At 29.9% G+C, this 14204-nt stretch overlaps 2 protein-coding genes across 3 annotated transcripts; both read left to right on the forward strand.

The window, feature by feature from the left end:
• LOC101263293 (uncharacterized) lies at positions 1-3472 on the forward strand. The gene is made up of 7 exons (XM_004252533.5): positions 1-518; positions 1191-1360; positions 1690-1792; positions 1869-1985; positions 2606-2776; positions 2921-3044; positions 3130-3472. Exons 1-7 carry the CDS (start codon positions 222-224, stop codon positions 3243-3245), a joined length of 1098 nt encoding a protein of 365 aa, XP_004252581.1. The 5' UTR covers positions 1-221; the 3' UTR covers positions 3246-3472.
• Positions 3473-10006: 6534 nt separating this feature from the next.
• LOC101261206 (cation/H(+) antiporter 18) lies at positions 10007-14071 on the forward strand. Of its 2 annotated transcripts, none has more exons than XM_004252526.4 (4): positions 10007-10174; positions 10894-11106; positions 11671-12672; positions 12759-14071. In XM_004252526.4, the coding sequence occupies exons 2-4, from the start codon at positions 10924-10926 to the stop codon at positions 13935-13937; spliced, it is 2364 nt and encodes a 787-aa protein (XP_004252574.2). In that variant the 5' UTR covers positions 10007-10174; positions 10894-10923; the 3' UTR covers positions 13938-14071. The 2 variants fall into 2 exon arrangements, with proteins under 2 accessions (XP_004252574.2, XP_010314495.2); XM_010316193.4 differs by having other exon boundaries at positions 10038-10174; positions 10880-11106.
• Positions 14072-14204: the final 133 nt, after the last annotated feature.

The following is a 14204-nucleotide window of genomic DNA, read 5'->3' on the forward strand; positions in this document are numbered from 1 at the left end:
AACAAGTCATGAAATATAATAAATAAATGAGTATTGATAATATGGATATCCATATTATGGATTTAGACATCCATTTTCATTCATATTATATATTGATATATTTGATCCATTTTTAAATATATTCATTTAGATAATACTTGTTCAACTTTAACCATTTTGCCCCCAATTTTCAAGTATAAAAAGCTTTGCAAATGTTCTTTTAAGATAAGGTGCCATCAATAATGGCCATGGGAAGCACAAATTTGGAACCCAACAAGTTAGAAATGTATGAATTTGGCCCTTTTGAAGAAGATGAGGGTTTCCAAATTGGGTTTTTGATAGGCCAAAAATTCTCCAAATTAATACAAAACAGGTTATCTACTGACCTTATTCTTCAAAATCAATTACTCCCTTTTGCTCAACTCCCAAATTCTCAAACACTTATACATACTTTATCTCAAACAAACAAGAACAAGTTCCCAAATTATTGGAATGAACTCAAAGGAATTGCTCAAGGAAGTGGTGTCCCCTTTCTCAATGTGAACTTCCTAACTTACCCTTCTTCCTTTTTTTCGTATTTTATATTCTGACTAATTTAAATTTGTATCGTGTAGGATTTATTAATAGATTTAGGGGCCTAAAGTTTGTCTAAACAAAGATTTTGAGCTTATGGGCTCTGTATTCTAAAAAGTAATGTTGTTTGATTTGACATAAAGATTAAGAAACAGAAGTGTTGTCTAAAACAAGTCACAAGTGTTTGTGCGAATATAAATCATCACTTTAAAGTTAAATTGTTATCAAATAGCAAAACATGTCATTTTTTTCGACTAATTTGAAAGAAATGTGTGTCATATAATTTAGGACAGAAAGAATACTAAGTTTGATTTTTGAGCCAAAGCTAATATGTTATGTTGAACCTGAACAAATGTTGTAGCTCCACTCTAGACTATATATATGAAGTTGTATTATGGCAAATGTTGAGTCCCCTTGACTTTCTTTTGTGCTTTTGCGTATTGAAAATTTTGATTTTGCTATTCATAAGATTCGTTACATTAAACGAGAAGCACCTTGTACGAGTTTTTTGTACTTCTAAAACTTTTAATTAAGGGCGGAGGGATATTATCGACCCCACGAAAGGACTTTATTGTCCATACTTCTTCTATTAAGTAGATAAATTAACAAACTGACATTTTTTTCTTTTGGTTCTTCAGATTTTATTATTGAATTTTAGGAAAGAAATACTGCCTTTCATTCCAAAGACAGAGGAATGTCCCAAGGAGGAAGACATTAATGATGACTGTTCTGATATTCTTGTTGTTAGTAATTCCATGGCTATGGCAGTTCATAATGAGGATGCAAATGTTGCTCTTGTCGGACACACGTAAATTATCTTCTTTTTTTTTTCCGACATAATACATAAACAGTCATTCAAACTTGGCCTCAGCTAGCAAGTATACACATTCTAGACACCTCAACTCGTCTTCACTGTGTTAGTTGAACCTCCAACTTCTATACATCTTCATGTGTCACTTTAGCATCGCGCATCCACGAGACATAGTGGGAATGGTTTGGTTGTCAGTTGAAACCAAGTTGAGTAGTGCATTTCAAAGTTGAAGTGCTTACTTGCCAGCTGAAGCCAAGTTTGAGCGCTTGTTTTATATCTGGTGCTTTTGGAAAATATGACCCTTTTCTGTTTACATTATACTGCAGTTATTTGGTTAAGGTGACATTATCTAATGGAACAACATTCACTGCTTATACATATGCTGGAGAACTTCCAAGTTGTGCATTTGGATTTAATAATCATGGAGTGGTATACTCATATTCAATTTTCTTGTCAATTATCTGTAATATTTCTAGTTCTGATTGTATTTATATTTGAATTATAGGCTTTTACGTTGAACTCAGTACCGCCATGTGAAGAAGAGATAGTAGGTGGCGCAATTGGAAGAAACTTTGTGTCTAGAGACCTGCTTGAAGCAACTAGCATTGAGGATGCTCTGGCTGTAAGCTCTAACCTTTCTTCTCTCTTTTGATTCACGTTGTTAAAAGTCGCATATTTGGTCGAGGGAATGAGTTATTGTTAGGTAGTCTTGTCATTCTTCACCTCATTGAGCTAGTTTTTGCATTGGTGTGGCCTCAACTGACGAGTAAGCACTCAAACTTTGAGAGTGCACATCTAGATACCTCAACTTGGTCATAACCGACTACTAAACAATCCACGACCACTCGTCTCCACTTTGTCTCATGCACACTAGACTCTGACATGACACATAAATTTTGGAGGTGTCTAGATGATCATTTTGTAAGTTGAAGTGTTCTGTCTAGATATACATTCTCAAAGTTGGAGTGCTTGAGACCAAGTTTTGTTTATGTATTATGGGCTTTGAGTTATATTGTATTGAGGCTAGAGTCATTCCAATTGTTTGAGCCTCATACCTTACTGTTTATTTTGCACTCCAAAATGTCTAGTTTTTGAGAGACTACAAAGTTATTTCCATATATTATCTTGGATCATCTATCCCCGCCTCACGAATTAGCTTCCGGGCTTGAGTTAGGCTAAGGTTTTCATTTTACTAACGCAAGATGGTAACACGTTTTTATGTTCATGATTGAGAGATTCCAGAGGATTCATTCATCAGAAGTTTCAGTAGGGCACAGCTATAATTTGATAGACACAAGGACTCGAAGGATTTTGAACGTTGAAACTGCATCGAGAAATCGAATTTCAGTTCGTGAAATTGGAGAAACTCCATTCTTCCATGCTAACATGTATCTGCATCTTCAAGTAAAGCAGGCAAGTACACTTGCCTAAGCTATCAGTGCATTTTAATCCATCATAGAATGTAATGTTTCTTCTTCTTATTGACGTTTACTGCTAGTTATCTTTTAGGTGATTTGATAACGTAATACACTCTTGTCTATATTTTGGCTAATGAAGGCACAAGATGAGAACTCTTTGAGCAGGCAAACAAGAGCGTCTTCTTTAGCAAAGGAATCAAAAAGTGATTTTTTAGCACTTGTTGGTGACATGAACAATGAGAAGTATCCTATTTACATGACAGGTATTTAATTGAATTCATCAAAAATATTGCACATTGATATCCATTTTATTAAAAAAAAAATTATGCATCTTTAATCTTATTTCAGGTCCATTGTTGTACACACTTTGCACAGCTGTGATAGATTTGGATGAAAAAATTCTATCAATTATAGAAGGGAATCCAAAGGAAAAACAAGAATCATATGTCTTCTCATTGTCCTAAAAGAAGGGAAACTTTTACTTGTTCAAATAACAATTAAGGTGAAGCAGGGTCAGGAAGAACGAGATCCCCATTTTGCAAGTTAGTTATTATGGGTAGTTTTTACAAAGAATTGGACTAATGGTGTATACGATATTGGAGTTACCGATGTAGATGCTTCATAGCTGGTTCTCATTCTTTAGAGACTACGAGTGTAATAAGAGCATATGTTAGATAGTTCTATTTCTCAATCTTTCGACTTGCTCTTATGAAAATTTCTCAATCTTTCGACTTGCTCTTATGAAACTAAGGTAAAAAAGATTGAAATTAAAAAGAATCAATCATTCACAATTATTGACGAAGGATTCCTCGAAAAGTTAAAAGATTAGTACTCACTTTTGAAAATCAAATCAATTCGGTTTTATATGTATCCCATAAGAGCTACCACCTTTTTTGCTCCCGTAATGATTCGAAGTCATAACCTTAGGGCTTCTCCAACCCTAATCAATAGTACTCGAAGTCTTATATGTATCACATAAGAACGAATATGATAGTGTCGAGGAAGCCATGGATATAGATATTTTTTCTTTCTCTTTTTATTTTTTGACCCGAACCAATTTTGGGTTTGGTTGATGTACTATTGTTTTATTTTTGGTTAATAAACCCTGATTGGGTATTTGGATAAAAATAAATAAAGTGAATTTAAATGAAACGATACAATAGAATTTAAATAAAAATCAAAATAAAATTTGTATCTAAACTAACAATACAAATACTCAATATATTTCTTATTGTCTAATTGAATAAAACGAGTCTTAAGCTACAACATATAACAACCATCCAAACAATGTATTAGAAAACCTTTAATTATGGAATAATATCTTCTCTCTTAATTACGTTATTAGAATATTTATTATTTTATACTTTTCCTTTAAAAAAAAAAAAGTTTTTAACACAAATTTTAATAGTTTTTGGGTATGGTTAGACTTCTACTATAATTTCAAAAATCCAAAGCATTAATTCTTTCATATCTTGTATTCTTATTTCAAATTTAGGCTTTTATCCTAAATTATAATATAAAGTATTCAAAAGGGAAAAACTTATCATATGAAGATGAATATTGCTCTTGCTCGTTGACCGGCTATTGGGGATCTTTACAATCATACTATACTGGAGAATTTGGTCGCGCTTCGCGCGGTCTTTAAAATAAAAATTAAAGGATTACTTTTTTTCAATCAATTATATAACTCTCTTTATTTTCAAACGTAATATTATCATTTTTTTTTTACTATATATTAATTATGAAGATCGTTTTGAGATGACGATCAAAATGAAACTTAAATTTAACATCTATAATGAGGGATAGTACATTATTAGTCAATATATCAAATGTCAATATGTTATAAAATCAAGCCCATAAGAATATAATCATAAAGAGAAGAAGACAAGAGAAGTAGATAGAAGAATGAGAATTTTCTTCTTATTCAAGTGTATATAAGTCTCATATGTCTATATTACAATAGTGAATGAACAACCCTATTTATAGAGTGAGAAATCACTCCAAAGGTCACCATATTAAGCATCATAATAAATAGATACATTCTTATCCAAAAAGATTCATGTAACCTAGTGAATATGAATGGTTGTTCATGTACCAACCTTATGGACTATCCACTCATTCAATGAATTTATAACACAATATATATTTTCTTAGTAATTTTTTGTTTGGACAGGTAGTTAATATGTCACTTTCTACATTTTATTGGAATATCAATGAGTTTGAATCTTTATATTACAACATATAATTCGATGTACTTTTTTCTTGAGTATATAAGAATTATATTATAAATAACTGAAAAATACTAATAAAATACATCTACACGTCTTATTATCCTTTTTCATATTGATATGATAAAACTCTTTTGAATATTTCATTTTTCAATCGTTTTTGTTCCTTTTTCAAATATACGATTTAAATTTGTATGATTTTTGCATGAATCACATCTATGGCTATTTTAGATTCTTTAGTTGCATCTATATCAAATATAATTGTTATCATTTGTCAAATTTGTTTTTTAAGAATGTTATTCAAAATGTTACGCTATTATTAAGTTTCAATATATCCAACCTCGAATGAGAATATGTTTTTTTTAAAAAAAATTATTAACTCGTTTACTATATTTTAATCTATATCTTTTATATGAAATATAAAGATAAATAGATTCATATAAACTACGTAAAAATATTTGATAGATAATAAACATCTTCACATATTATGTGCATAGAATAATAAAAATTTAAAAGTTAATTAAATTGAATACTCTGATAATATGTTTCATTTCAAATATACTTCTTGCATTCTCAAATCAATGATTGCACCTCTTTCTATATAAAATTAATACATGAACACCCTAAGATGTATACTCATTACTTAGTATATTAAAATAATTTAAAATTTTAATCATAATTTTGTGTTTTTTAGTCATACTCATATAAAAGTTTTTATGTACAAGGTTTTGTGTTTTATTTTTAAAAAATATATTAAAAATCAAATCAACTTATTTAGTCATTTGTATTCATCTTTTATTTAAAATTTTCAAAAGATACATATTTAACAAAAATAAATTGATTTATCAAATGCGTGAATAAATTTTTTTGGCATATATGTTTGTCCTATTTTTAAATTTCATAAAATGTATATTAAATATTTATATTTACTATTTTATTTATTTGATCTATATTTAATTATACTTCAAAAGAGTTACAAAATATGATTTTCATAGTATATAAAATACAAGTATTTAATATTACAAAATATTAACATATAAGTAAACCAAAGCAAAAAGAGATCAGTTTTGACTAAAAAATTTACAAAATCTTCAATTATGAGATCAATATTTTCATTTATTGGATTTTTTTTTCAATTACTTTGAATAAAACGTGAAAAAAAATAGATAAACTAAAGTGGGATTAAAAAACAATAAATAAAATAACAAAAACATGATTCATAGAATTATACTATTTTTTTTCAATTGTTATTTTTTATTTTGGCAAATAAATTAAATATCTTCTATCACAGGTTCATATATATATATATATATATATATATATATATCATTTTCCTCATCATGAGTACATCAAATGTGAATTAAAATACATTAATATTTGTCTCAAAAGGGTTGTCTTACAATACACATTTATATAGATATTTATTAAGAAAAACAATAAATTATCATAAGTGTACACATTTAAAATTTGAGAGTCATGAGGGGTTATAAAGATTATGAAAAAAAAAATTAGAGCCTAAGATTCAGATTCTGTGGTCAAGAATTGATCTCTTGAACATGACTAACTAAAAAGGAAGAAAAAATCAATATACATATAGTATATAAAATACAAATATTTAATATTACAAAATATTAACATATAAGTAAACCAAAGCAAAAAGAGATCAGTTTTGACTAAAAAATTTACAAAATCTTCAATTATGAGATCAATATTTTCATTTATTGGATTTTATTTTTCAATTACTTTGAATAAAACGTGAAAAAAAAATAGATAAACTAAAGTGGGATTAAAAAACAATAAATAAAATAACAAAAACATGATTCATAGAATTATACTATTTTTTTTTCAATTGTTATTTTTTATTTTGGCAAATAAATTAAATATCTTCTATTACAGGTTCATATATATATATATATATATATATATATATATATATATATATATATATATATATATATATAACATTTTCCTCATCATGAGTACATCAAATGTGAATTAAAATACATTAATATTTGTCTCAAAAGGATTGTCTTACAATACACATTTATATAGATATTTATTAAGAAAAACAATAAATTATCATAAGTTTACACATTTAAAATTTGAGAGTCATGAGGGGTTATAAAGATTATGAAAAAAAAATTAGAGCCTAAGATTCAGATTCTGTGGTCAAAAATTGATCTCTTAAACATGACTAACTAAAAAGGAAGAAAAAAATCAATATACATAATTCATAAGATTTTCCTCTGTCATGAGTACATCAAATATGAATTAGAATACAATTACACTTGCTTAAAAAAGGATTGTCTTACAATACACATTTATTTAGATATTCATTGAGAAACACAATAAATTATCATAAGTTTACACATTTAAAATTTGAGAGTTATGAGGAGTTAGAGATTATAGAAATATAAGTTATGAAGAAAAAGAGATACATATTTCTTAGTTTAAGAAGGGAAAATTAACGAGATTAATTTTAGGGAATGCTAAATTCAAAGTTCCAATTATGTTTGTAAGATTAGTTTCTCCCTTATCTATTTAATAGGAGAAAATGAAAAGGTAAGAAACTTAAAATGTTATTAATAACAAATTACAATAAAAAAAAGTTCTCTAATCGAAATTAATTTTATTAGTCCCAAATTTACATATTCTCATACGGTTTCATTACTAACTTAAAAAATACAAACTTTATATGTTTAATTAAAACAACAACAATGTAGTGTATTCTTACAAAGTGATACCAAGTGTGCTCAATTAGAATATATCATTAAAAATATTCAATACTGAAAAAAATATTTATTCATTTATTTTGTGATTGATTACTAATATAATAGACCATATTATATATTTTTAGGGACCAAAATATTCAGTAGATATTATAAAAAGTATACCATAGATAATATACCTTTAATTCAACCATGAAAAAATTTTTAAAAATATATATATATATATATATATATATATATATATATATATATATATATATATATATATGGAATAATCATTTTTTCATCTTCAACAACAACAACAATAAATAGAATAATCATTTTTTTTGTTCAAAATGAAGAAATAAAATAAAAGAGAATAGAATTATATTAATTGGAATCAAAATAATACAACAATGAATTTTCAAAATGTTTGGAAATCATTCAAACTTTTATAATACTATGACTCTATCTTCCGGAATCTCTAAGATAATTATGCTTCCTTCTTCATTTTGTTGAACTTATACCAAATAATGTGATGAATTTTTGAAGAATATATCTATGATCTTCATCAAAGTAAAGGTCATATTGTGAGATCATCTTTTTATGTTTTCTTTTTATTATATACATGATTGATGAATAAAAAGACGAAGAAAAGAAAATTAAAAACCTATACTACTAAAAAGAAAGAATGAAAATGAACATTCAACATCTCTATAGATGATAAGTATTTATAGATTGGATAAGCCACAAAAATAGTTAGAAGGAAATTGAAAAGACATGCAATTTAAGTGAGAATATCAATAGATGGAGGTTTTTTTATAACCATTATATATAATTACAATAATAAATATACTTGAATTTTTTTAATTAATAAACAAATTATTTCATAAAAAGAAAGAAGAAAAAATATCAAAAAAGAGAGAAAATGAAAAAAAGGAATGGAGGCCATAGAGAGATGCCACATCACCTTGGCTATGGTCCTCATTTATATATATATTGATTGGAATTTTAATGTTTAAAAAAATAACTATATTTAATAATAAGGGTAAATCAGGCATTAATTGATTGATTATCATTTGATATGTTAAATTGAATGAATAAAAATAGACATTTATTTGAATAAATAAAATATTTTAAAAGGGTAAAAATATATTTGATTTTTGATATATTAAAAGTAACATTTTTTTTCTTTTATATCCTCACATCAATTACATATTTTTCAAATTAATTTTTAAGACTTTGGAGTTTAGACTATACCAAGGAAAAAAACTCAAATATGTTATCGAACTTTTAAAAAATGTTTATATATATCTTCGTTAAATATTTGATTTATCTACATAATTTTCTTTTGAGAAAAAAAGCATCTATTTCATTATTTGATAATCGTAGAGACACAACTTTTCTCAAATAGAAATAATATAGATGAGTCAAACATTTAATATATAAATAAATAAGCTTTTTAAAAAATATTTGATGACATATTTAAATCATTTTCCTATTAATTAATATTTCCTCCGCTCCATAATACTTGATCACTTTTCATTTTGCACGATGATTAAGAAATCAAAAATAGAAAAATAATTTTACTAATTCACCATATAAAAACAAATATAAACACTTTCAAAAAAGAATTAATTATAAGGTAAAATAGAGATAATTCGTGCTTTCTTAATTTAGTAAGATAGATAATTAATATGTGATACTCCTTCCATTCAACAACAATTGTCCTCTACACTAAAAAACAGAATACTTGTCCAATTTAGAGATATATTACGTTTTGTGTTTATTTTATCTTTGCTATTAAATATTATTTAACATCTACTCCCTTCGGATCATTTTATATGTCATCCCTTTTTATAAATAGTTGGACCACAATATTTGTCATTTTATAAAATTTACGCGTAAATTATCATATTTTGCATATTTTATCCTTGATGGAATAGTTAATTAATTTTGAAAATATATTCATCATTTATTATAATGTTGACTTAGAAAAACATTAAATAAGGATAGAAAATTAAAATCATATCATTTCTTAATATAAATACAAAGTAAAAATATGATATATAAAATGAAATGGAGATACACATAATTCAAAACATTTAATTTAATAGCCATATATTCCTATTATATCATTTAGCGTGTCAAATCAATAGTAAATAAAGAGAATTTTTTTATATATATATTAATAAATTATTATGTGACAAAAAAGGTATAAATATTATGATAAAATATTTATATTAATTAAATTAAACTTTAAATCAGAGTACAAAATTTAAAATGAACAAGTAAAAATAAAGAGAACGGGTATATTGTACTGTCAGATTGTACTTTCATTCATTCTCGGACTTTTAACACTGTTTTGGGGGACTGAAAGCTACTTGTTCACACTCCAATCTATCCTTATTTTGGTGTTTGATTTTTTTTATTAGTTCGCAAATCTCGCGTTACAAGGTATGATTTTTCTATTTGTTTATCATCCAAATATTTCTGTTTAATTTGGTATATTGATAATAATAATAATATAAAAAAATCAGTTATAAGTCTGATAAACAAGTACTGATATAGATCCTTTGATCTGGATATTTTTTTTCCCGAATTTCAATGAATATTTTTTGTTTTGTGCAAAAATAGTATTTTTTTAAGAATTGGTGTCAGTGAATTGATTGATATTTGTACGACAATAACATATTCAGTATAGTTTCGAGTCTAGAGTAGACGGTGAATTGTATGAATACCTCCCTAGGGTAGAGAATTTGTTTCTGATAGACGTTTGACTCAAGAAAATCATTTTTTTTTGTTAAGGATTGGTGCTGATTGAATTTGTAGTGCCCTTAGGTATCTATGTCAATTTGTGGATATCTTGACTCATGTAGTGACAGATTACTAATGCTCACTTTAAGTGTTGTAGTCAGCTGTGGATTAAGTGTCACGTTTAACGTGAACTCAGTAGCTTCTGCTTAAATTTTATATTTTTATTATAGGAACCTATAAACTCGAGTTTGTTGTAGCAACTCATAGACTTTAAATCCTGAATCCACCTTTGGTTGTAGCTCTGGTTGTGGGGGAGCAATCCTGGATGCTAATAAAAGATTTTCATGTTGATCCTCCTTTTTATAATTTTGAGTTGAAATTGGAAGTGTAATAGCTATTTTACAGTATTGTGTTTACAGGACTAGTTTGGAGAGGCATACAGTAAAACTATGGATCAGCATTGTCCATCTCCAATGAAGGCTACGTCTAACGGCATTTTTCAGGGTGATAATCCCCTGGATTTTGCACTTCCGTTGGCCATTTTACAGATATGTTTAGTTCTTGTCGTCACGAGAGGTCTTGCCTTTTTGCTGCGGCCGCTAAGACAACCACGTGTAATTGCTGAAGTTATTGTAAGTTGTTTCTCCTACCACCATCTCAAAGAAAACTTGGTTCATTGTCTGTAATTGTGTATCAGCCGACAGTTATTTTCTCTATGGTGCCTTGTTGTCTTCATTTGCTGAGGGTTTATCGGAAATAGCCTCTCTACCGTGAAGTAGGGGTAAGGTCTCGTACACTCTACCCTCCACAGATCCCACTTTGTAGAATTACATTGGGTATGTTGTTGTTTCCCTATTGTCTTCGTTTAGTTATTCTTTACCATTTTATTTCTCTCCTAGCTGAAAGTAAATTATCTGCTCTTTCTAACTATTTTGTTTGATCATCATTTATAAGTCATCAAAAAGCTCCCTCTTTTTTGTTTTCTTGAATCACGTGTTTTCTTCTCCTCGTTATAGTATAGTAGACTTCGATGATCAACTTCTGTGATACGATCCTCTAGTCTTGCTTTTCGTTCATCTTCATGGAACGTTCTTTTGGTGGAAGAAAGAACAATTACACCTTTTATATTGAATTACAGGAGTGCTACAAAGCCAAGAAATTTTTTAATGTTATCTGGAACTTCATTCTGTTTACAGGGAGGTATATTGCTGGGACCATCAGCTCTTGGTCGAAACAAAGGCTATTTGAATGCAGTATTCCCACCGAAGAGCATCACCGTCTTAGACACTTTGGCAAATGTTGGTCTCCTGTTCTTTTTATTTCTAGCTGGCCTAGAACTAGATGTTAAGTCATTGCGTCAGAGTGGGAAAAAAGTCCTTGCCATTGCTATTACAGGAATTACTCTTCCGTTTGTTTTGGGAGTAGGCACTTCATTTATTCTTCGAGGAACTATAAACCAAGGTGTAAATACTACTGCATTTCTTGTATTCATGGGTGTAGCGCTTTCCATAACTGCATTTCCTGTTCTGGCACGCATTTTGGCCGAGCTGAAACTCTTAACTACTGATGTTGGGCGAATGGCCATGTCTGCGGCAGCAGTCAATGATGTGGCAGCTTGGATTTTACTTGCACTTGCCATTGCCTTATCTGGTGATAATCTATCTGCTGTTGTGCCACTTTGGGTTTTCCTCTGTGGTTGTGGTTTTGTCATTGGCGCCAGTCTTATTGTGCCGCCAATTTTTAAATGGATTTCACAACGTTGCCACGAAGGTGAACCTGTGGATGAGATGTATATATGTGCTACTTTAGCTGCTGTACTTGCAGCAGGACTTGTCACGGATGTTATTGGGATTCACGCTATGTTTGGGGCTTTCGTCATTGGAGTTCTACTTCCAAAAGAGGGGCCATTTGCAGGTGTACTGGTTGAAAAAGTTGAGGACCTTGTATCTGGTCTTTTCCTCCCATTATACTTCGTCTCAAGTGGTCTAAAAACGAATGTTGCTACAATCCAAGGTGTACAATCATGGGGTTTGCTAGTTCTGGTCATATTTACAGCTTGTTTCGGGAAGATCATTGGTACTTTTATAGTTTCCCTTCTCTGGAAGATTCCGAAAAATGAAGCTCTTGCTCTTGGATTTCTTATGAACAGTAAGGGACTAGTGGAACTGATTGTCCTTAATATTGGTAAAGATCGAAAGGTAATGCTCGTCTAGCAACTTATTTGTTTTGTGAAATCATGTAATCTTGTTTCAGCTTTAAACTGTTTACGCGATGTCTCATGCAGGTATTGAATGATCAGACTTTTGCTATCATGGTTATGATGGCTCTCTTCACGACCTTTATCACCACACCCCTGGTTATGGCTGTTTACAAACCAGCGAAAATGCCAAGCAAAGGCGACTATAAACATAGGAGAATAGAAAGGAAAAATCCGAATACTGAACTGCGATTACTAACCTGCTTCCGTAGTTCTAGAAATATTCCATCAGTCATTAATCTCCTTGAGGCCTCACGTGGTACCGAGAGGGGAGAAAGGCTTTCTGTATATGCAATGCATCTCATGGAGTTCTCGGAGAGACCATCAGCTATCTTAATGGTACACAAGGCTAGACATAATGGCTTGCCCTTCTGGAATAAAAGTCAGCGGTCAGCTAACCACGTTGTTGTGGCGTTTGAGGCTTTCCAACAATTAAGTCAGGTGTCTGTGCGGCCAATGACATCAATCTCATCACTCTCTGACATGCATGAAGATATTTGCATTACTGCTGAGAAGAAAAATATAGCAATGATAATTTTACCATATCACAAGAATCTGAGGCTCGACGGCTCATTTGAGTCAACTCGACCTGATTTTCACTTGGTTAACAAAAGGGTTCTTGAACATGCTTCATGTTCAGTGGGGATCTTTGTTGATCGCGGACTTGGTGGTACTGCACAGATATCTGCAAGTAACGTTTCCTTCTCTATTACCGTTCTTTACTTTGGAGGCCATGATGATCGTGAAGCACTTGCTTACGGGACTCGTATGGCTGAGCATCCTGGAGTCGAGTTAACAGTCATTCGCTTCCTAGTGGAGTCAGATTCCTCAGAAGAGATAGTAACAATTCATACAGATGCTGCAACATTAGTCTCTGCTGATGAGGAGTTTCTCGCTGCTTTCAGAACGAGTATATCAGACGACAGTTCCATCAAATACGAAGAGAAGACTATTAGAAATGTGTCGGAAACAATTACTATCCTACGTGATTACAGTCGTTGCAGTTTGTTTCTGGTTGGTCGAAGGCCTAATGGCGTTGTACCTCTTGCATTGAGCCAGAGGACTGATTGTCCTGAACTCGGGCCAGTCGGGAGTTTGTTGACTTCACCGGAATACGCCACAACAGCATCAGTTCTGGTGGTGCAACAGTATTATGATAAGTTATATGCAACTAGTCCACATCAGAGGGATGTAGCTTCAGTTTAACTAATTAGGGGCTCTTTCATTGATCTTTGAATCATAATGACTGTTTTTCATTCTTGACAGTTTGATATAACTATCTTTTTGAGCTGTAATCATCACTTTTTAAATACAAGGATTCTGGTTGCTTTTTTTGTGGAGCCTTTTTTCTCGTATTAATAACTGACATTTCATATTGATTGTCTCCGTTCACCCCTCTATTTATGTACAAAATATTCATTTTCTCCTTTTTAAATGTACTTCAACTAACTCAAAAAATGTCACATGTAGTCA

Source organism: Solanum lycopersicum, chromosome 12 (assembly GCF_036512215.1).
Source record: "Solanum lycopersicum chromosome 12, SLM_r2.1".
In the NCBI taxonomy this organism is placed as follows: domain Eukaryota; kingdom Viridiplantae; phylum Streptophyta; class Magnoliopsida; order Solanales; family Solanaceae; genus Solanum; species Solanum lycopersicum.